Source organism: Colossoma macropomum, unplaced genomic scaffold, assembly GCF_904425465.1.
Source record: "Colossoma macropomum unplaced genomic scaffold, Colossoma_macropomum, whole genome shotgun sequence".
Lineage (NCBI taxonomy): Eukaryota > Metazoa > Chordata > Actinopteri > Characiformes > Serrasalmidae > Colossoma > Colossoma macropomum.
In genome coordinates, this window is record NW_023494797.1 from 10,050,001 (window position 1) to 10,073,514 (window position 23,514).

General features: G+C 40.1%; 1 protein-coding gene across 1 annotated transcript; it reads right to left on the bottom strand.

Moving 5' to 3' along the window:
* Positions 1 to 1,386: 1,386 nt before the first annotated feature.
* smad6a (SMAD family member 6a) lies at positions 1,387 to 13,109 on the bottom strand. Its single transcript, XM_036584248.1, has 4 exons — positions 11,494 to 13,109; positions 9,141 to 9,197; positions 8,921 to 8,998; positions 1,387 to 2,348 (listed from the first exon to the last, which is right to left on the bottom strand). The coding sequence occupies exons 1-4, from the start codon at positions 12,281 to 12,283 to the stop codon at positions 1,807 to 1,809; spliced, it is 1,467 nt and encodes a 488-aa protein (XP_036440141.1). The 5' UTR covers positions 12,284 to 13,109; the 3' UTR covers positions 1,387 to 1,806.
* Positions 13,110 to 23,514: the final 10,405 nt, after the last annotated feature.

The following is a 23,514-nucleotide window of genomic DNA, read 5'->3' on the forward strand; positions in this document are numbered from 1 at the left end:
CCAGTTTTCCTTCCCTGTCTCCACAGTCATAATATAGCATTCATGGGCCTGAAGAATGCGTCTGGAGGCCACGGAGGCCGGGCCACCGTGGCGCATGTGGCTTTCTGGGAGTCTTGTTTTAAAAGGGATGAGGTGGGGCCGGGCAGACTGCTGAGTAAGCCAGGCGCTGCAGCAGTCGCCTTCCAGAACAAACAGCAGCTTTAACAGCACGCTTCCCCCGACCTCGGGGTTCACATGGGACACGTCTTCAGCTTAATACTACGTAAAGGTGGATTAGTGGCAGTTTCATCCTGCCGACAGTAAGAATGCATGGGTTTGGATGGCTTAGGGGCCCTTTACAAGTTATTAGGTCATTATTAATCTAAGGAGTTGAGAGAGATCATATTCAACTAATTATCCCTGGAGTTTATTGAGTATTTTGTAACTTTGATCCAGTGTGCTTATTATCCTCAATTACATGTTTGTTTTGACAGGTTCATATCTATCAAAAAGCACAGAGTCAACTATACATAAACTCTCCCCTTACCCCAAATGTAGTTGATCAGCCAAGATGTTTACTTCTTAACACCTCAATTCAGTTTGAGGCAAGCGCATGATGATTTAGGCATGCAGATTTGCGCAGTGCTAATTGGTAGGGGATAAGCTTTTATTATTTGTTAGCTATATTAGCCTTGTAGCTTCACTGGCAGTGGGGAACCCAAAGGCCTAACAAATTCTGTGAAATAAAAAAAAAAGATTCTATTTTTTAGTTCATTTTTAAAGTAATCATCATGCTTATTGTATTAAACTCTGCAAGTGTTGTAGTGCTACTTTTCTTTCATTGTCAAGTTTTGGTTGTAAATAAAAGGATTAAATTCTTGAACCACCAACACAATGAGGAATTGGCGGTGGAATCAACTAGACACATTTTGATTTCTGGTAGAAGGGATCAATTTTGTGAGAAAAAACGTGACTCTTTGGAAGTCACTGACTGTAAATATGAGCGGTAGTAAACCAAGTATCAGGCAGTTGTTAGAAATGTAAAATAGGAGCAACAGCTCTATACCAAGGCACTTAACTCAAGAAGCCACTGTTAAACTGCTAGAAGGTGAAATATCTGTTAACATTTCTTTTACAAGCTTCAAATTTCAGTGGTTAATCAAGAACAGCCAAAAACAGGTTAATGTGAAAAAGCACTAACATACTACTAGAATCCCATAGGTGTGAAATTATGGAAGAAATGATCATTATCGGAGATGTAATAGTCTGTAATAGTCATGGTGAACACTGTTCAGTGTGAAACTAAAAAAACAAACTACAGTTATGGGGAAAACCATGTAAATTAGATTTTTTTTCCAATCTATCCCTCTAAAACACAAAAGAACAAAGAACAAGGGACAACAAAAATATTTCATGAATACTTTATTATCAATGTGTCCATGGTACTTTTATTTTTTTCTGGATATTGATAGTATATGAAAACTATACACCAAAACCAGGTTCACTGTATACATCCATTAGCAAAAATGGCGATGAAAGATTCCATGTGAACACACAGAATCCAAAGTGCATTACCTGATCATCTTTTTCCTCATGTCCATATACACATTGCACCATACATAAATAATTACACTGTAAAAATGACTCATTATTTACAAGTATAGTGTATTTTATATAATATGCATATATAAAACTTTATATTAAATCTAGATAGATTATATTTTGGGTTTGTGGTTGTGAATGTATGTGTGTTTTTGTGTGTCAGAAAGAGAAACGTGGTCAATTTTTTTAAGTAAGTGGGACAGTCTGGGTGAGTGGGTATCTGTGCTATCTGTGGTTGTTGAGCAGAATCTCCAACCAGCAAGGACATGAAGTAATAAATTGTCTTGAGTAGCATGGCCCCCAGCCCTTGGCGAAGCTGATTCGCACGCTGTTTGGATCGTATGGCCCTTCCAGGTGCACCGAATCGCCGGGGTGCCGGATTTGGCACGACTTTTCGTAGTCAAACACCTTAATGGAGTAGCCTGGCATCACTCTGCGGACAGTCAGGCTGCGGCAGTGGGGCGGGTCCAGGGTGGGTGAGTTGACAAAGATAGGGTGCTGACTGCGGTTGTAGGCCCACACGCCGTCAGGCTCTTTGCTGAGGAGGATGCCATGGCCGATCTTGCCGCGGGCGCGCTGGACGGAGCTGGAGCGGGCCGGAAGGGGCAGCAGGCCTAGGCACAGGCCTGTGCCCTGAGGTAGGTCATAGAAGATGCTGAGGGAGGGGTCATACACCGGATACAGACGGCCCACGCGCGTACGGTGTTCCCAGTATGCCACATTACACCAGTGAGAGTGTGCGAGGGAGGAGGGAGACATACTGGCATCTGTAAGTGAAAACAGAGACACGTGTTTACATAAATTAAATAACTGGAATAAATAAAAAAAAAAAATACTAGCATTGCACAATAAGCACAAAATACAAGTACTTAGATTATATTGCAACATACTGCAAATGCAATATACCTAACAATACACTGCAATATCAACACACTGGTGAAGCAATAACATACAGGTGGGTAATATGATGATATTTCTAGTTATCATGATAAATTACATGAGATTACATTACACTATGCTTTTATGAGCATGTCATGGATATCATCATCCTTAATATACTCTAACCAACTGCATGTTTCATACCAATATAAATACAAATAAAAATAAAACTATTGATGGTTTTTTATAGTATTTTTTAAAAATGCAGCACTATTTTCTTTTCGTTCTAACTTATCAAATGTCTGAAAGAATAAATTTTGTAATACTTGCGTGTCATGAAAATGTCTTTTTGCTATATCCGTTATATAGCATATATACAATAATTTAAAATTGGCAAAGATGGCTTAAATTATTTTGACCTAAATAATTTACTTTTGTTGGATTACTTTCATACCTTGATTCATCAAAAACAACCACGAAAACACTCATCTGGCCAACATCGCAATAACAACTTACACGATTTATTGTATAATCCTACTGCACACTCTAATGTGCAGTGGCCACCAACCCTCCTTCTGGAGATCTCCTTTCCTCCTAGAGACTTCACTTCCAACCGGCATCTAACATGCTGCATCCCTTCTTACCTAACACTAATGCATCTGATCCAGCCAATGAAGAACTTCTGAAGAAGTTAACCCCTTTATATGGTCAGGGCCCGCCGGCAGGCCCAGAGTTTTATTACACTCTTCTATAATGTAAGAATAGCTTAACCAGTTTGCATTAAAGTACATGGTACCTGTAGTAACTGAATAATAAACCTTAGGATGTAATAAGCCTGGGATTTTAAGGGGTTAATTCTTTGAAGCAAGTGTGGTAGATTTTGGATGGAATGATACTTTGCAGTAAGGTAGATCTCCAGGACCAGGATTGGTGATCACAGCTCTACAGCAATAAAAGTCAAATTGTAAATGCAAATTCACGCACACTTTAACAGCCATTCCAACCAAATTCACATAATCATTTCAGCAAAAAAAAAACAAAACTAGTAGTACTCTTTGGCACTTATCTCAAACATGAAAACCTTCTTTTTTCCTTTTCACTGGAGAAAAATCCTGTCCTGCAGCATAACGTCAAACGTTTTCATTCACTTTTATGTCAGCTCTCACAAGCTTTTTTTTGATGTTACACTCAGAGGAAGTGCTACCTAATTTCCGCACCATTTCAAAGTTGTCTTTGAGGGGGATTTGGAGCTGAAGAGGCAACGGCTCACGCTTAAAGGCCTAAATCTGTCATCTCTGCCTCCGACACCCACCGCCCCCTCCACCCAACCCCCTCCCAGCATTCCAGCGGGCTGCGCGGGGCCGCTCGGGGACCCTTCTCCCCCTCCGAAAGCCAGCATTCAGCTCCCTGACAACTCAGTGCAGGCCTGCGACCCCCTGACCCCCCAGCCGCCAGCCTATCAGCTCTGATTAACTGGCACACAGACTGATGGCATTATTTTGCTTCACAGCCTCCATTGAGGGGGAGGATCTAAAGCCCCAGGCCTGTGGCCCCATTCTGCTCAGCCTCCTCTCTCTCCCTGCCACAGAGAAACCCTGCTATTGAAACAAGGCCTGTTTAAGGAAAGGTTAGGGAGATGCACTGACTCATATTGCTGGTGCTCTACAGCTCCATGTGCAGATATAAGCAGAAATTATTAGTGGCTCAAGGTAAATATGAATTTATACAGTGTCGCTGTCACATCAAAACCTTGTAACTTTTTTTTAAACACCTGAGAATTCTAGATGCCATTTTTACTGTGTGAACATTTCATGATGAATAAATCAACAGAAATGGTCCAAAACTATTGGGAACACATTCTTGTTACAGTAATATACAGTAATAGATTACAGCTAAGAATGCACTTTTGCTTCTCTTATAAAGTTAGCATTTTGGAGGTACAAAGCTTACGACAAAGACATTAGGTGTGCATTAATTGTGTGATATTATGCGCGCAGGTCATCTGATTTCTAGCATTTAATGAGACCAAAACAAACTTGCGTCATGTTTTTTTTTAGAAAATGTTGAGCCACATAAATGCTAAAGGCCTGCATGTAGGCCCCACTCTCATTTCATAGCAGTTTCTGAATCATTTATAATAGTAGTATAGTATAGTAAAGTATAGTATGGTAAAATATAGTGTACACTGCCCTGCAGAAAAATGAACCAAGCCCAAAATTGTTTTTTACTGATAATTTTGGTCTGGTCCAGTTCAGAGTTTAAGCTCTATAGATAATATTTGATCTCACATTAAATATGTATTAGTTGGCGATGTTTGTCAACTGTTTGAAGCCATAAAGAAATCAAAGAGAAATCCCATATTAAGTCACTTTACCTTTCTGTAATGATTTGTTGTTAAGACCATTAAAATCTTAATGTTTCACCATTTTGGAATTGGCCCATTTTTTTGCATAGGAGTGTAGTATCTGCTCCATCTGTAGGATTTGATTAGTTACTGCAGAAAACAATTTCTCTGTACTTAGAAAACAACAGAAAACATAGTAACTCCAAGCAGTAGATACCACCCTTCACTTATTCAATTTCCAGTCAAAGCAGCTATTAAGAACAAGATGTTCATTTTCAGGGGATATTTCTGATTAAATTAAATAAAAGATAATCCACTTTAATAAGACTTGTGTAAATCAATGGAAAATAAGTGAAAAAATATGGCTTTCCACTGGTATTCTGGAGTTCAAAAAATCTTAAAAGACATAGTAACAATGAGAAGAAACACGGCATATCTGCTAGTGTTCTCAGAACAAGGCACTGTCCACTCCAGACCTCAACATCACTGAATATGTTTGCTATTACTTGGATTGTCAGAAGCGTAAAAGGCAACCAACTTCCAAGACTGAACTTTGGAGGTCCAAATTATTGTCCATGGTAATGGACTATAAGCTACAGATGCAGATTAGATTGAAAAATGCTGGCGCATTCTTTGAAGGGGGTATAGACCCACTAAAATTCATTGGAACATGTGGAAATGTACCAGTCGTGCCTGTTTCTTACATTAAACAGTATCTTCTCCTCTCATATGTTAATGCCAGTTGTACTCAAACACATTTAGCTCAACATACAAGCCATGCACTCCTGACACTGCCCACAGATCGTCTTATATTTCCTATTTACTGAAAATAGCTTTCAAATGTACAAAGCATATGATTAGAAAATTCTATGACCCTGATTTCCTCCTGAAAAAAAGGAATCACACATCATAAGAGTATGGTATTTGATACATGGTAATACACTGCTGCTGACCAGTGGCACCACTTTGAGGACACATAAGGTTTCAGGAAACATTCTTATGAATTTTTCCACATTTCCTCATCAATCAAAAAAAGTGTGCGTTGAGATTGTATTGCTATTCAAGATGCTCATGTGTGGTGCGGCATGCACAGCCATCAGAAGAGGTCTGACAGCACCCTGGCCAAGCCTAAACCAACACCACAGAATGAGAGGGGGAGAGGGGGAGGGGAGAGAGGAGCGCTGTCTGTCCCGCTGAGCCAAATATTAGATCTCCCTCCACAGATTAGACTCTTCCACTGCACTAGGCAGGGGTGAGGGACTTCTGAGGAGGAGGGAGAAACATGCAAAAGCCAAAACCAAAAATGCTTGCAACACTACTACCGGCTTAAGCTAGAACAGCTATTTTGACTATTCTGTATCTGGACCAGTAACAAAGTTCAGACTCTTACAAAAGTAACACAAACATTCTTTTTTGGCTCATTCCTCTGGATGAAAGGTTCCAAAAAGGTTTTTGGCTTGGATGTACGGTTCTAGGAAAAACGTTTAATTGGCGTAAAACATTTGCATTATGTGGACTTTAAAAAGGTTCTTCACACTCACACGTCGCATTTACAAAAATGGTTCTTTAAACAGCCATCTACACAAAACTGGAACGGCAACCAAAAGTGGTTCTTCTATAGCATCGCAGGCCCTTTTGGTAAATGACTCCCAAAAGTACCAATTTTTCTTTTAAAATAGCAGGTAAATGACATTTAAAAAGCCAACCATGTCCTACCAGACAAGTATCAAAACATAAATAGTTCTCTAGTATGTTTTTATATAAAACAATATTGTGACACAAAACATCAGCTCTCTCTAGCTCTAAAGTGTTTTTTTAAGCTTATCCCTGCTGCATACTCAGAAAAGTTGAAGTCTGAATGGATTTACCAACCAATAGCAATCGATTCTCAGTTTGTAAAACTTTCTGAAACAAATTCATCACCAATTTGCTTGTAGGACTTTAAGTTGTGGAGTAAAATAATACATAACGTTACTGTATCTTATACAGGCAGCTCTGAATCAATTGCATGTGCATGGTATTAATATCCTAATACGAAAGTCATTTCAGGCCTCATTTTTCAAGGTGATTTGTGATGCAAGTCAGCGAATTGACTGGATATCGATTCAGGCCTCAAATGAAGAAAACAGACTATGTCAGAATGATAGAGGACAGATACTTCTCTCTGTCACAACACTCGACTGAGAGAGATGTTCCCTCACACGCACACACACAGAGAAAGTCAACACTGCAAGCAGCATAACACCCCCGCGCAGCCGAGCAAACAAAGACACCCGCTTAAGCGTCTATTCCACAAAACGCGGGAGCAAACAATTTTCCAACAATTGATAGAGTCGTCCCCTCGTCAACATCTGTAAAGAATCTCTGTGCAGACTGGCAGGATTTCATTAGTTAAATTGCGTGTTGGCCTGCGCTCAGTCAGGAAGAGGAAAAGCCACAGCGGGCCCTGTAATTTAAACCTTATTTTAAAATGCGACTGGCTGGCTGCGCCGGAGCCTGCGTTGCAAAACTCAGCAGGAAACAACAACATGCAAATAATGGAGAAAGAGCCGTATGTGACACACCAAAAGAGGATCTCATTCCTTGTCTTCAGACCACAAAAGGCTGGGTAATTATGCGGTGCTAGGAGACTTCCCACTGCTGCTGGAAGCACAGAGGCCCGCGCTCCAGCAGCAGCCTCACAAAACTGCCCATTGTTGGTCATAATCTAATTTGCAGAGAGTTGCGTCTCAAGTCTGGACACTGGAAAGTGCGCGGATGATGTTGAGGAATCTGTGTGTCGTCCACTGATATAGGCAAAGTCTTAAAGAGCACAGCTAGTTCTGCAAAGAGGGACATTCCTACATGTCAACTCTCTTGGACTGCAAAACATCAGCAAATGCAGAATTGTCTCAGTAAGTCAAAAGTAAAGCCCGGTCCAATGGAGAATGAGTAAAGGACATTCCATTGGACAACTCTCAAAATTTAGCTGATGTTATCTGGCTAACTGGGAAATCCTGCTTTATAAAACATCCCAGTTGACAAAACAACACAGCACAAAACCGAAGGCAGCTTATGCAATACAATTAGAGATGCACGATGACAGAATTATACCGGTATCGGCAGATATTTGCTGCAAAATAAAAAACATCAGAAAGATGTTTAAATTAGACTGATATCTCAAGCTGATATTGACTGTGTATTTGTTGTGCTCCAAAAGAACAGAACATTTAGGCAACTCTGGGGTACTGTGCTAAAACATATGCATTTTAATCATTTATGTACCTTTGTAACCCTACATAAATAAATGTTATATTGCCCTGTAATGCTAATCTGGGTGGATGTAGTCTCAATTTCTATGTTTTACAAATGTTTATATATCTGCATAGGCAGGTATCTACATGAAAGCTATCAGCATTGGCCCACAATTCCCATATCAGTGCATCCCTAAAAATAATTTGCTTCTAAAAACAGACAAAAAAAATGTGAAAAAACTAAATACAGGGAATTCTTGAGGCCCTTCGGAGCAGATTTCTTCAAACCAGTCTATGCTGCCCCAGAGCCACTCCACAACTTGGTTCTGTTCCATGTCCCAACAAACCTGAACCAGTTAATTACTCTTCTGCAGCAAGCAGTTAATCTCAGTTCCGCAGCACTGGATTACCTGGCTTAGGTGTGTTGGGAGGTGCACCAGACCAGAAAGTATCTTGAGAATGAGGTCTCAGACCTCAGCTTCAGAGGTGCACTCAAAGTTCCTTTACATTTTCATGTATAGTTCTCCCATTTTCCTCTAGGGGGTGGGCTTTCCACTACAACCAGGAGAGACCTCAAAAATGCATTTTAATACTAAACAGTGATCATAAGAAATGACTCCACTGCCTCTCTTTTGCAAAAGGGACAAAAAGGAGTAGTTTTTTATGCTTAGGAAAGCACAGCATTCAAATTCAAAACAGAATGCAGCCCACAAACATGCTCTCCTCATAAAAGCAAATAAACAGTACCCCATTACATAAAGACTTAAGGATCATCTATGTGCAAGAAACTGGCTTAATCAGTGTGGTGAACATCTTTACACAAGCAGAAAAGCATAATTAGAGCCCTGGTTCAAATGTATGTCACTGGAATAGACCCACTCACCTGACTGACCCCCAGTCGTGCTGTTGGGTGAACGTGTTGCCTCAATCTCAGCATAAGGCAACGCTGGATGTGCAGGATCTGTGAAATAGTCAATGAATAATATAGCCCATTATGCTTCAGGCAAAAAGAGAAGCATACAGGTCACACTGACATTTCTGTCAAGCTAAGCTAACTTGTCTAATTTAAAGCACCAAAAAAGTAAGAACACATATTAACTTACCCAGAAACTCCTGTCCTAGTGTAGGAGATAGCCGTGAGTATGGTGGAGGGGGGGAGTCTGAAAAGTAGAATGCTTGCATTAGAGCTTGTTTCATAATCAACTTCCAAAACTAATGCACATCATTCCTGCTCAATGCACATCTATGGCCATTTTAGCTAAAGGCACAGTGAGCTAAGTTCTTAATATGCAGTACTGAGTTTTGCTTTGTTCTCTCTGGATGATGTGTTCAATTCACAGCCACTAAGACTGCAGCAGGCGTGGTACAGTATGTAAATTACAAGTGAGTGTCAAGGCCCAGACAAAAACACAGAGGCACCATAACAATAGATAGCATAAACTCATAGATGACATCAACTGCCACACAGCCTGTTCAGACTGGACCGTTTGAAATTGGTTTGTTCTCAATAATTTGGCCAAACGGTTGAAGACATAAGAGTCAATGAGTGAAAAATCAGCCTTGGCACACTGATGACCTCATTTGCTGCAAAGCATAATCAAGTCATGATCCATTTGCCATGAGTTCGTGTCGAAAAGTTCACTCAGAGAGCTGTTTTCGGATCAGTGACTCCACGATGAAGATACTTTTCTGTGTAGTTTCTGGGTTAGATACATAGCATATTCATATTACATTACATCACACCGTTGCTATAACTTTGATCCTGACGTAAAAAATTGAAAAAATGTTGGAGATGTTTAATTGCATCAACGAAACTTAAGAGTTTTGTAATAAAATTAGTAAAATTAGCCTCTTTATGATTAGGATTTTAGAAAAGCTCTAAATCAGGGCTGCCAAATTGTGTATGGCCTGCCAGAAAGCTATCCTAACCCCACCCCTCACTCAATTAAAACATTTTGTATGTACACACACACACACACACACACATATATATATATAAACTTTTTAAATTATGCATTTTTAAAGAAATATAGTAACATAATATATTGTAGTGTTATAAAATACTTTTTAAAAACAATTTGAAGCTTACTTTCTTCATTTAAATACTGTTTTGTCTTTTTTGGTTCTACAAATGTTACATTTTGGGCCCCCAAAGACAAAATATTTAGGCACCCCTACTCTAAATAAATGACCTGAACTACTGTACACTATCTAGATAACAGCCCTGAGAGCTAATTTCTGAGTAGTGAGAGTTTGTTTTAGTGAATAGAAAAGTTGAATGAGGAGCAAAAAAACTAAAGAGTCCCAGTAGGGTAATGAATTGGGAAGTACACTTCCTGAACAAGTCACAGACTAGCCCCATGCAAGTGTTTCAAATGGTTACTGTGGAGGATTGTGTAATAACTATGTGATCTCATTTGATGGACGTTTCATGTAACTTTGCATGCGCTCACACCCTTTTAGTTAAGACTGCAGAAAATTTCATTAAGCCTTTTTAATGCTTTGACCAACAAATCTGTCACTGTTTAATTCTAAACAGACACACAGAGCTTAAGTCTCATAGGGCCTCAGAATGAGCAACATCTCCCAAATGGGATGTTTATAAGTCTAACTGACAGCAGTCTGACTTTTAAGACAACATTCCAGGTCCCTCTACTGATGGCAATAAAGTTTCTGTGCAACTGATTCTGATCAGTTCTGATTGTGTCCTTTAGCATGTTGACTATTTTGTGTCTCCCTATGTGTGCTGTGCAACCAGATAATTCAACAAGTATCAATTAAGTATACTATTATTATGGTACATCTGTTACCACTGAAGGGTAGGGGTGAGTAATATGATGATATCTATCGTTATTGTGACAAGTTATGTCATATTACAGTACAATATGTTTTTCTGAGCACATCAGAGATATTGTCAGAGATCAGAGATATCAAGGACTACTGACAAAGTGTTTTTTTATTAAAAAGAGCATTACTGGTCCTGCTTAACTGGACTTATGTGAAATGCTGAATTTCTGAGTTATTGTGGCACAACTAATGCTTTACTGTCTGTTCTACCTTATTAAACTTCTGGAAAAAAGAATATTGTGATGTGTATCATGCCATATTTTTGCTATATCGCTCGCTCCTCTGAACGGCCTGGATGTGTGAAATTACAATAAAAGTGTGGAAATAATTGTCCATTTCTATCATCAAGGATCTTCACTCCTTAATGAAGGCATCATGATCCTGCAAGCAACACCTGAAGTGTGCTTGCTTTGAGCCTCAACAAAGCATACTACTGTTACAGTGTGTTTACATCCACTGCCAAATGGACTGCATATGTGAAATTATCCTGGATGTCTGCAGATAATGCACAATATCTATCGTCCTGGACCTTCAGACATGCATGAAGTCACCACGACCCTGCAAGGCAACGCCTGAAGGATCATGTATCATTGCTTCAAGCCTCCTCACCTGGTCCACACAGGCGGCTGTAATGATAGGGGTTGCAGCACACCGCTTGGCTGTCCTGTGCCCGGAAACTCTGACAGTGGCACAGTGCCTTGAGCTGAGAGGAGGGCTGCAGGTCTGGCCAGCGGAAAAGCCTACACAGCAGGTACTGAGGAGATACGGCCTGGCCGCCAATCCGCAGGTCAGCCGGAGAGACCATAACACAGTCCCCCGTCACTCCGCCTTTGGATTCAACCGCCTCCAACAAGACATCCAAAGGCTTCTCTTTAAGCTTTTTCAGGAGCCCACAAGCACATCTCTTGAGTTCTTGCTCTAAAAGTGCACGAGCTTTCAGGTCTGCTGAACCAACTCCGCAAACTTCTCGGCTGCCTCTACCTTCCCAGTGGCACGAAAGCCCGTCTTTGCCGCGGGTCAGCATGGCACTCTTGGATGTCCTTAGGTCTTTAGGCAGGTCTTTGAATAAACAGCATGTCACCGTCCTGCCATCGCTTCCCTCGCATGGGGGGACACCACGCTGCTCTTGGACACACATGGCACGGCTTTCATGTTCTAAAATGACCCCATGTTCTCCACCGTCCATATACCCCTGGTGGCCCAATAATCCCCCAACGTTTCCCAGAACGTTGGCCAGTGGTGCAGACTCCGTTTTGGGGATCTTCTCCGGGTTGCTGTCACTCGGATGGTCTGGACCCCCCTCCCCGCTCCAGCTGCTTCCATCGCCCCCCTCCCTATCCGGGATCACACGGCTTCTCCAGAGTCGCCGGACCAGACCCGAGCGTCTCGTCCTCAACATACGACAGCTTGGGCGGGTTTCATTCGTTTTTCCTTTTCCTCTCTAGGTCTGGAGGTTTAGGTCACGTCTGCGCTCGTCGTCCCACATCAAGGTCCACGTCCAGGTCCGGTGCACTAGGCTACAGCCGTGGACACATCCCTTCTGGCCCAAGCACAACATGAGACCCCAGTGCTGCTGATCCTACCACCAGCTTTGCAGCAAAGCAGTGGTGCACCTCCAGCGCATTACAGCCCACCAAAGGTGCTGCATGCACCCTGAGCAGGACACAGCTGATTTACTGCCTTGCTTTTAACGCAGTCTGCCTCGCATTCCTGCACAATTTCAAAAGCATGAGCTTTTCTTCACATTTCATAGCCAGAACAGCCAAACAAAAGACCATGAACAGCTTGGTGGAGAGGAATCAGCTTCAAGAGCAAACCTTCAGCACCTTATGGCAGTTTCGATGACGCTGGCCACATGAATGGAGCAACGACCCCAAGTAATCCTTTTAGCTAGAATTCACATTCCAGTCCGCTCTCACGGCACAAAAACTGGCTTCATGCAACGGGGCAAAAAAACACGCGCGCACAAACGATCCTTCCACCGGGAGAGTGAATGATCGCGCTCCGGCGCCCCTTCAAATCCTTTCGTTCCGTGTGGCAGACAAGATCAGGGGGCTTCTTCGATTGTTTCCTTGCGCCGTTTCTCTCCCTCTCTTTCTTCTTCTGGAGATACGCACACAGTCCTACACATACACACAGTCACACTCACGCACACACTCTCTCGTACACACACGGGGCCCCCGAGGAGTGCAGTGGAGCCATTGGTTCATTCCCATCATGTGCTAGTCTAGACACTTTGGCGGCTGCGAGCAGCGCTCACTGTTGCGCAAACACGGTGTCAGGTTTCTTAAAGGGCCAGCGCGTCCCCTGCCAACCAAAAAATGGAAATGGTTTTGTAAAACGGAGACGAGAACTGAATAATTAAGCAGATCTGCAAACGCTTTCCACTATAAGCATAACACTATTTATAATTAACCTGAGGCTCAGATAGCTTAGAAATAGCTCGAGATATACAAGCACACTGAGAAAAAGTAATGCATTGAATTTACTTGTTGAGTATAATATCATCAACAACTTTTTTGCTCTAGTTTGCTTCCTGTTGACAAAAATGTGTTATAATAAGTTAAAATTGTTTTTTACATTTAAATTTGAGAAACAGTGCATTATTTTGTTCAGTGCTAAAGCTTTTTGATCTCTGGGGAGTATTTCACAAAGCAGGATGTCTGTGTTAGCCAGATAACTTGAGCCAAAAGTTAAGGATTGTCCAATGAGAATGTCCCTCTTTTTTGTCCCTTTTTAAATAAACTAATAAAATGCTTATACATCTCCTGGTGGGCATTTTTAGTCTTCGTTTTGGTATGGTGGCATGTGGATGGGGTGTATCTCAAATTGTTCATCATTTTTTATCCATCCAAAAATGAGTCATAGACTCACTGCTGGTGTGTGAAGTACATTTTTCAACATTAAGTATCATGTAAACAAGTTTATGTTACGAGAAATAGCTGAAATACATATGTTGACTTGAAGCAACATTGTGTGACTAGCCAGTGACAAACAAAGTGTCATTTTGCTCTTTTCATATTGGACATGTTTGACTATACTCTTAAATCATTTTCCTAAAATGAGAAAAAATGAGAATTCTTTATTTGTTTGTTTGTTTGTCTGTCTGTCAGTTTATTTATTTGTTTAGTTGGTTGGTTGTTTTTTGAAGAGAATCATTGTTTATCATCCTAAGGGAACTGCATTTACCATACTGTGGTGTTACTGACAGATAGTCCTCAGAAAAAGAAAGAAAAATAATTATTTATTATATGTACTACACAGCAGAGTAGATTCAGCTCATGAAGAAATTAATCATGACTATTCAGTTCAAGAGAGAATCCACTGCAATTATGTTTGATCTTTTCATGCATGATACAAATTTTTATAGTGCTGTTTGTTCCTTATAAAGCTAAGTATATTGATGAGTGCATTCCCATTATACTTGTATATTGCTGTTGGTCATAGTAACAGCAACAGTGGCTATGGTAGCAGTGCTTTATGTAACTGAAACTGCATTAGCAAAAGCCCTGAAAGGGTTAATTCTCTCCATGTGGAGTCAGAAGGGAAGACACGCCCCATAATACACTGACTTGCTCACAGTAACAAAAGTTCAGGAGAGAAGGTCTCCAATTGGTTCTTTAGATATTGTCTCTAGATGTCTTTCTCCATTGAGAAGGTTAGAGCTTAATAACAATGCGGTCCACCCATTAAAACACTTCCGTAGGCAAGGCAGCACTTTTGCTATTAATGGATGAAGTCATCAGTCTGTAAATCATGGGCTAACGCCTATAGAACTATGCTTAAGCCGCACTGTTTGATCATCCTTATTGAACTTTTCCTCAGACTTTATTTAGGGTGGAGGCACATCTTTTAGTTTACTTTGGGCCAATGCTAGCATGCAACAGCAACTAAAGTTCTGTATCCTTCAAAGTCATGTTATGTAAGTGTTAGTATGTTTCACTTTTTCTTAGACTCGTCTTTCTCTCTTTCTTGCTCTCTTTACAATCGATTCCATCATTTAAATGCAAATTCCCATTTTTTAGATTACCACATTAGATATTTACAATGGTGGTGATAGGAACCAGGCTTCATAATCTTGATGACAAAAAGATAGATATTTTATTTATTATCCAAAATAACCAGTGAGACGACATACCCTTTCTGCATTTTTATACGTGATGCTAATATTTTTTTTTTGTCATAAAACTGTCATAAAACAATTTCCCAGGCATCAGGCAGCATATTCATACCTGTTCTGTGTAATGACATTTTATGAGGTAGCTTTTAGAGACATTAAACCTCTACTGTAGCACAATGTTGCCTCAGGTTAACAAACACTTTATAAAGATGTAATGCCTATTTGATGACAATGAAAAGGTCAATAATGAAGGAAAGATTTTGAATAAATGAATAAAATGCTTGTATATCTTCTGGTGGGCATATTTAGTCTAGTTTTTGGTACAGTGGCATGTGGATGATATGTTTCTGCATGACAGTTTCTCTCAGAAAAGAGAAAGGTCTGTAAAGTTCATTTTCTAACAGTATTTATTATGTAAACAAGTTCATTAATAGTTTGAAGATCAATACATTTTGCACTCAGTTTCAATAAAACAAAATTACATTTAAAAAGTTATATTTTATGATAATATCATTTCTTTTTCTGTTGTCACACAATGTTGCCTCAAAGCAACAAACTTCAAAGGGTACTTTTTTTAGTGTCTTTATTTTAATAATTAGGCCCATTTTATGCAAGAATTGTGAATCAAGCATTTTTTTTAAACATTGCCCTCACAGTGCATGCAATAGAGGGTTAAATGCTTTAGATATTGCTTTCTATCACCACTTTTGTGAACAATCTTTGCTCTACAAGTTCCTCTAGAGTAATGCATTTTATAGTAAATCACTCTGAATGGTGCTGTTTACATTTGTTTGTTTTAATGAAATTAAATAAAAAACAAGTTATAAATAATATTGGTAGAATTTCCTTTTAACATGCTTCTGTTGGCAGTACATGTATATGTGCTTATGTTATAAAGTTTACATTTTTAAATTTAAAAATAAGTTCAAAACTTGGTGGTGTGTTTACAGAGAGTGTTTACTTGGTATGCAATGCGATATACCAGACTTTCTGACTCCAAAGCACAGCCAAAAGTCAAAACATTATAATTGAAAAATTTGGACTGTCCGGACATAATTGACGATCAGTAGAGATGGCACCCTCTCTCTTCAATCAGCATCAGTTTATTAGTTGAATGGGTAATTACATTTCCATGTTACATTTGGAATTTGGCTGGTACATACCATCTTTGTGAGAATGAACTGCAGTGGCTCTTATTTAAGTATGTCTCAAAGTGCAAACTTGGCTGCAAACAAACGTTTTATACATTAAAACTCAAAACATGAGCTAAAATAACTGTCGGTAGCAGAGTTGTTTGCAATAACAACAACCTTCCATTAGTACAATGCTTTTAGAGTTGTTGAAAACTTTGGGACAAACTCAATAAAGTGCTACATTATGGGCTTCCTCTTCACTACCAGTGGTAGGATCCTCATTACTGCTGCAGTCACTTATCAGTGCGCAGAGTGGACGATAACCGCGCTAGCCTGGCGTCAGGTTAATAATTGCTCTGACTCCCATTTAGGCTCTTGTAGATAATCTATCAGCAGAGAGGTTTGGAGCTAAGGAGACAGGGAGTCCGGCACCAAAGCGCCTCCCAAAATAGCCCCCGTGTCCACCCTGGCTCCGGGCAGCAGTAGTTCTATCGTAAGGAGCCTAGCAAGACCAAGCTTAGGTCTGACATGTCATCAGGAGCAGTGATGGGGCTGTGGAAAAGAGGCAAGAGTCAAAGAGTGGTGGACATTACTCTGGGGCAATGGAAAGCCCTCTGAGTTGGGTTAAGGCAGACAGAGTTGCCCTTGGAAGATGGAATTGATCCCAGGCTACTGGAGAAAATGGATTCCCAGAATACTGAATTGTGATTTCAGGGAAAGACACAGTTCTGTAGCATTCTGTAATTCTGTAGCAGTTTACAAGTGTACTGAGCTTGCACTGAGTTTGTAATGCAGCTTACCAGACACTGGACTCCAAATCATAGTCATAAAATGTTTAAAATAAAATAAAAACACTTTAATAGAAAAAAAGACAAACTGATAACATATCAAGGCCCTTATAACTTTATGTAAAGCTGCCCTTTACATTAAACATTTCATGAAAATGGACCAATATAAATGGTCTGAACTGACTTGGGATAAAATCTGTTTATTTTGACGTACATTAAAATAAGGAATATACACTGGACAAAAGTCTAAGCCCATTAATCATTTATTAAATTTCTAGCCAAATCAGCCATAAAATACAAGTTATTCATTTTTTCAGTGTCTGGAAAAATCAGAAATCATATACTTAACGGAAAATTGCACAAAACCCTCAACAAGCAGGTAGAATATCAAATTTTCCAGTATTTTGTGTGTCCACGCTTTGTCTTTATTACAGCTTCCATTCTTTTAAGAAGACTTGTTTTCAGGTTTTCAAAGGAACCTGCAGGGATATTTTTTTACACCTCCAAAATTCAGTCTTAGAAGTTGGTTGAATTTTCTGCTTCTAACAATCCAGGTAATCCCAAACACATTCACTGATCTTGAGCTCTGGACTCTCGGGTGGTTAGTCCATTCCTCTGTTAATATGAGCACCATCTTTATTTGATATGCAGATTTTCTTCTTTTTATTCCCGTTTCGCAGTAACGACTTCTTGACAGCTACACATCCTTTCAGACCCAAAGCGTTGAGTTGTTTTCTCACAGTGGAAGAATGGACAGAAAGAGTGGAGCGTGATCTTCTCCTCTCTCTCAAAAATGAAAGTTGTCAGTGCTGTTTATCTGATGGTGACCGTTTTGGTGGTCTACTAGGTCTTGCACGGTTGTAAGACAGTTTACTCTATATTAATTTTGGAAACTCTATTTTTTCACATCTTTTCCTTTTGCTTTCTTTATGCAAGGGGATTATCTTATATCTAATCTCCTCTGAAATATCCCCTGAAAAACTTAATGTCTATTTTGACTGGAAATTGAATGAATACAGTGTGGTCTCTGACTTTTGCACAGTACTGTATTTTGATTCTCCTAATAAGTGACCCTTCAGAGACGCAAGGTTTTGTTATGACAGCAAAGATTTGACATTCTTACCTGTCCGTAAATTCTGATCTGGTAAAACATACCACCTGTATCACAATGATAAAAAATCTATGCTGGTATTGATATTTGATGGCCTGCAAAGTCCAAGGTAACAGCAAGACTCAGACAGACAGTTGGTGGAATGTGTCTACTGGGGAAGTTTCTGGCCTCCAAAACAGTGTCTCGGCAAGTGGAAGCCTCATTTATGGTGAAGAGAGGGCGACAGCCAGAGCCCTCAATGAGCATCTGCTGGGAAAACATGGGAGAGATACTCCTACGTGGCAGAAGCCGGGAAACGTCTGAGCAAGGCTGTGATTGAGCAGAATCCACAGAGAAAACAACATTTTAAGGGTTAGCTGACGCAGATTCAGGAGACACAGGCACTCTTGCTTAGCAATATGCTATGTAGCAACTTACCTGAGGGTACATGGCTATGTGTTAATATGTACAGACTATATGGTGTTTATACAAGTCTAAAACCTTTATGAAGTATAAATGTAACAATGTGATGCTAAGGTTTCGCAGCTAACTACTGTGTTTTGGGGCATACAAGTGAACCATCAGCTCAGCTTGGCAGGATGGGTGATGCAACCCTGCCTTTTTCTTGAGTTCCTCAGACTCGCTACTGTCAAGTACTCCTTGTAGCTTACCGAGATGGCCTGGCTAAGGGGTTTCTAAAACCAAAATACCTGCCGTGACTCAGTATAATAAGTCATAATAGGTGTAAAAAATGTCTGTCCTTAGTTTTATAAGTTCAGGTTGCTTTGTCAGACAAGTAAAAGCATGTGATGTAGGTCAAGATATGGAAGGAGGTGAGGTGGAATACTCTTTTTCCAAACTTCCTTAAAGCAGGTCTAGCACCCAGCATTTAAACATCAATAAATTTATGCTATAATTATGGAAAAAAAAGTTAAATGTACACATTTTAACACCCCAAATGTGGTGCACATGGTTAGTGTCCAAAGTTTGCTTCCTCAGTTTTGAAGCTATAAGTCAACAAGTAATGGAATCTTGCACCCCATCACTTAGCATTGTACAAACTGTATGCACAAATCAACAAACTGTGTTTTTTTAATTGACACATAGCCAAAATGAAAAATGTGATCATCTCTATCTGTTGTAAGTATGTTTAATAGTAGCGCTGCAATAGTGCCTAGAGTGAGATTTTCCAATTTAAAAATGATGCATCTTGAGGAACTGCAGCTTCTTAAAGGTGGATTATAATAGAGAGAATGGGTTGCTAAAATTATAGTAATGACTTTTTTGATGAAGGTGACAACAAGCTAAAAGCTACAGGAACCAAGGTAGATATCTGGATCTAGAGATAACAACCAGGGTAAGAGTTATGGCTATACTAGCTTGGTCGTATTTATTAGCCTATAGATCACTGCCTAGGTTAACAGTCAGGATTGGTTGACACCACAGGGATTCCTAATGGTTGTATAGTGTGTTTGTGTAATGCATGCTAGGTATTGTAGTGTGAGAACATTATCAAATGAATACAGTAGATGTGTTAAATGCAGAAACTGTGCTTTCTGACACTGTGTAACATACAATTATCAATAAAAATGGACAGAAATATGGACAAAATATATGCTTCAGAATGGCTGCTAGTACTGTTAGCTATGTAATGTACTTATGTCCCATGCAAAAACTAAGAATCAAATTTCAGACGTAAAACATCTTGGCTTATTGGTACATTTACATAAATTAGCTTATTATTTATTTTTTAGCAAACTGTTGGTTTAAGGACACCTGTTACTGCCCTGACATGCTAGTCATTATGTCCCTGTTTAAATCTGTTGTACTTCTAAATAACATTTCCTAACAAATACCAGTCTTCTTTGTGTTTACAAATAGACTTTATAAGATCACAAGCCTGTAAGTTTACAGTAAAACTCATTAAGACTTTTTTAGGTTAAAATTAAACTAGAAAGGACTACAAAAGATTGGAGTTGCCTTCTTACTAGAACAATCATAAACAATGTCAGGAATACACAACATAGGCCCCTGTCCCCAAAAGAACAGTATAAACACTCTTAACCGACAATTATTTGGCCTGCGTCCAGTCCTGTGCTTTGTTTTTTTTTATGTGGGTCATGGTGAATTCAAATGTAGTCATGTAACACGTTCACATATTAAAATGTAGCCATATAACACATTCACGTATTGAAATGTAGTCAAATAACACTTTCACATATTAAACCGTCACAGTAGACCAAGTTTAAACCTCAGCCTCTCTCTGTTCAGCTTTAGTCCGTTCTTGTGCGTGCTTTCTAAACATGCCCATGTTTAGACTCGGAGGGGGAAAGAGAATATCTAAGAAATTGAGGAAGGAAACGAGTTAAAAACAAAGGAAAGGGAAAGAAAGGCAGTGTGACGGAGGCAGGGCTGCCGGCCTGCGTGGCTGCTGATTGCGGCGGAGGCTCCAAGCGCCCGGCGCCGGCCGAGCAGGCCACAGAGTTCCAGACAGAGAGATTAGCCTTAGCGCTCACGCCAGTGGGAGTACACAGTGTCCGTACGGCTCTCGTGTGCTTATGATGCACTTATGAAGGATGAGGTCGTTTTGTGTTTATTGACTGGATAGGGTTTGGGCAAAGGCCAATTAAAGGCCCCAGTGGCCTATGGCTGCCAACAAGGACTATAGATTATAATAACCATAGAAAATAACTATAGGTTATTATACAATATCAAATAACTATAGGCTCTAATGATACAGTCAATAGCTAAACACTATAATACTATAATCAATAACAACAGGCTGCAATACTATAGCCAATAATCATAAAGAATACTATAGTCACTAGCTAAATGCTATAGTACTATAACTAAATAGCTATAGGATATAAAGCTATAGCCAACAACTATAAGTCATAATGAATACAGCCAGTAACTGTAGGCTATAATTCCATTACCAGTAACTAAGGCTATAATGCCACAACTCATAATAGGTTATAATACTATAGCTAATTACTATAGACTATAATACTATAAGCAATAACTATAGGCTACACTAACTATAGACAGTAAGCTTTAATACTATAGCCAATAACTATAGGCCATAATAATATAATCAATAACTATGGGCTATAATGTCTATAGACAATAACAATAACAGACTACAATACTATCCGCAACAACTATTAACTACAATACTGTAGCCAGTAACCATAGTCTATAATGGCCATACCCAATAACTATAGGCTATAATAACTATGGCCAATAACGATAGCTTATAAGGCTATAGCCAATAATCACACTGAAGTAACTATTGATTGTAATATCTATAACTGATAAGTATAGCCAATAACTATAGAATGTAATACTATAGCCAGTAACAGCCGCCTTGTTCAGTTTTTTTCTGAATATTTAGTTATAAATAGACAAATCTTGGCAGATGCTGAAGTAGGAGGACAACCATGACTGCTTGCCCAACAGATAATTGGAAAAACTTTGTGCAGAACATTGTCGTGTCAGTATTTTTCTAAAACTTTATGTGGAGCAGGACATTGTTTTTGGGAGAAAGAGACAGACAGAGACAGAGAGACAGAGAGAGATATGAAGATTACACAGCGATTGTGTACATCACTAACCTTTCAAAAGCACAGACAGGCGCGTCCTGTCAACAGCGATGGACTTTGCGTGCATCGGGCCAGCCAGTGTTTACGTCAGCAGGTACAGAGACTGTATCTAATCTCCAGGAGTGAGACAGAGAAGGGGGGTTGGAGTGGCACTGTGGGTCAGGGTGCCTCAGGGGCTGGCGGCTCTAGTGGAAGGAGGGAGAGAGAGACAGAGGGACAGACAAGGGAGAGAGAGAGGGAGGAGGAGAAAGGGAGAGGTGGAGGAGAGAGAGTAAATCAGCAGAGGAGATTTGAGACAGGAAGAGCATGGCGTCAGTACAGGCTGGAGATAAGGACTTCAGCTCCATACACAAACACACACTTTTTCCCTGGCTCCGGGAGATACATGCTCTTTCTCTTTCTTTCCTTCTCTCTCTCTTTCTCTCTCTTTCCCTTCCAGAGAGCCAACAAACTCAGTGGGCGTCATAAGGGACAATTTTGCTTGTGCTTTCCATCAAAACTAACAAAACGTTTTCTGCTGGACTTCATGAGTGGCATTTTAAATACTGCTGGGAACAACATTTGGAGTTACTGTATGCCTTTTAACATTTTAGTAACTCTTAAGAACAAGTATTTTGCGAAGAGCAATAATTGACCTTTCCATGTGCCAAACACAAGTGCATTCTTTCATGGCAACTGTTAAGTTAGAAAGCTTTTGCAGCGTTAAAAATCCCATTGAACCTAAAGAGAGTCACTACATAATGATGACTTTCCAGGGTAAATACTGATTTATGTTGTAGTTAATTGAAACTAGCAAACTGGAAAAGACAATGACAAGTTTGCCACCATGCCAAGGTTAGCTCGATTGCAGTGGCGTGTCAGGACTGGCACCACTTTCCACAGAAACTTGATTGGCCACCATGGGAACTCTTAGCTGATTGGTTGTTAGGTTGTCAGCATTGAATAGGGTTGGGTGTCGTCTATTGTCTCTTTTCTATTTAAGCTTCAAGGCAATTACACATTTAGACTCGCTTCACACATTCAGATTAAAACTCACTTATAACAGCACCAAAGGCAGAGACACAGTGCTATGTTTTCATCAATGAAAATGCTCAGCGAGTCCTTTGTGCATGCTTATCATGATGCTTGCAGCAAGTGGCAAAGAATAGACTGATGTGCTGCATGGCCAGAAATGATTACACTCACTGCAGCCAGACTTTACTTTAACGTAACGTGGCACTGTGCAGACTGATCACTGCCTGGCTCAGTACAGGGCATGCTGGTTAGTTTTTTTGTCCAACTAGCACCAGCACCACTGGCACATCACAATGACATATAGCATTATAATCTCTCTGGAGCAAGGCGGCTGCAGTTTTTAGAGCGAGGCACCACATTTGCTCACCACCAGGCTGGGTGAGCTGAGAGACAGCATGATGATGACAGAGCTTAATCCTTATTGGCTAGAAGCTCTGCCAACAACTATGTAGTCACAAACTGAGTTTAATACAGCAGTAGCCTATTAAAATACGTAATGAACGTGGTTATTATTTTCACATGTGAAACTGAAAAGTTTATAATCTTCTAAGAAATGTTATGTGGGGTTCTGCCAGTAGAACTGTCCAGCATAAGAGCTCTCTACTTGACTCCTTCTGCAACTGCAACCGGTTTCTCTAGCTGACCGCCAAGATGAGGCACAGCTCATCTCGAGCAAGCCCAGTACCCTTCTGTGCCCCACAGCCCACCACCAACTAAAAATGGTCTGAAAATGCATGTGATCTAGCCTAACAGTGTGAGCTTTCCCATACATACAAAATCGTTTGAAATTCACAAAGCACTCTATGTTTACGATTTCTCATTAGGTGGAATGGGATTTTCTCCAGCCTGCCATAAAGCTTGCCCAAACTAACATCACTTGCAA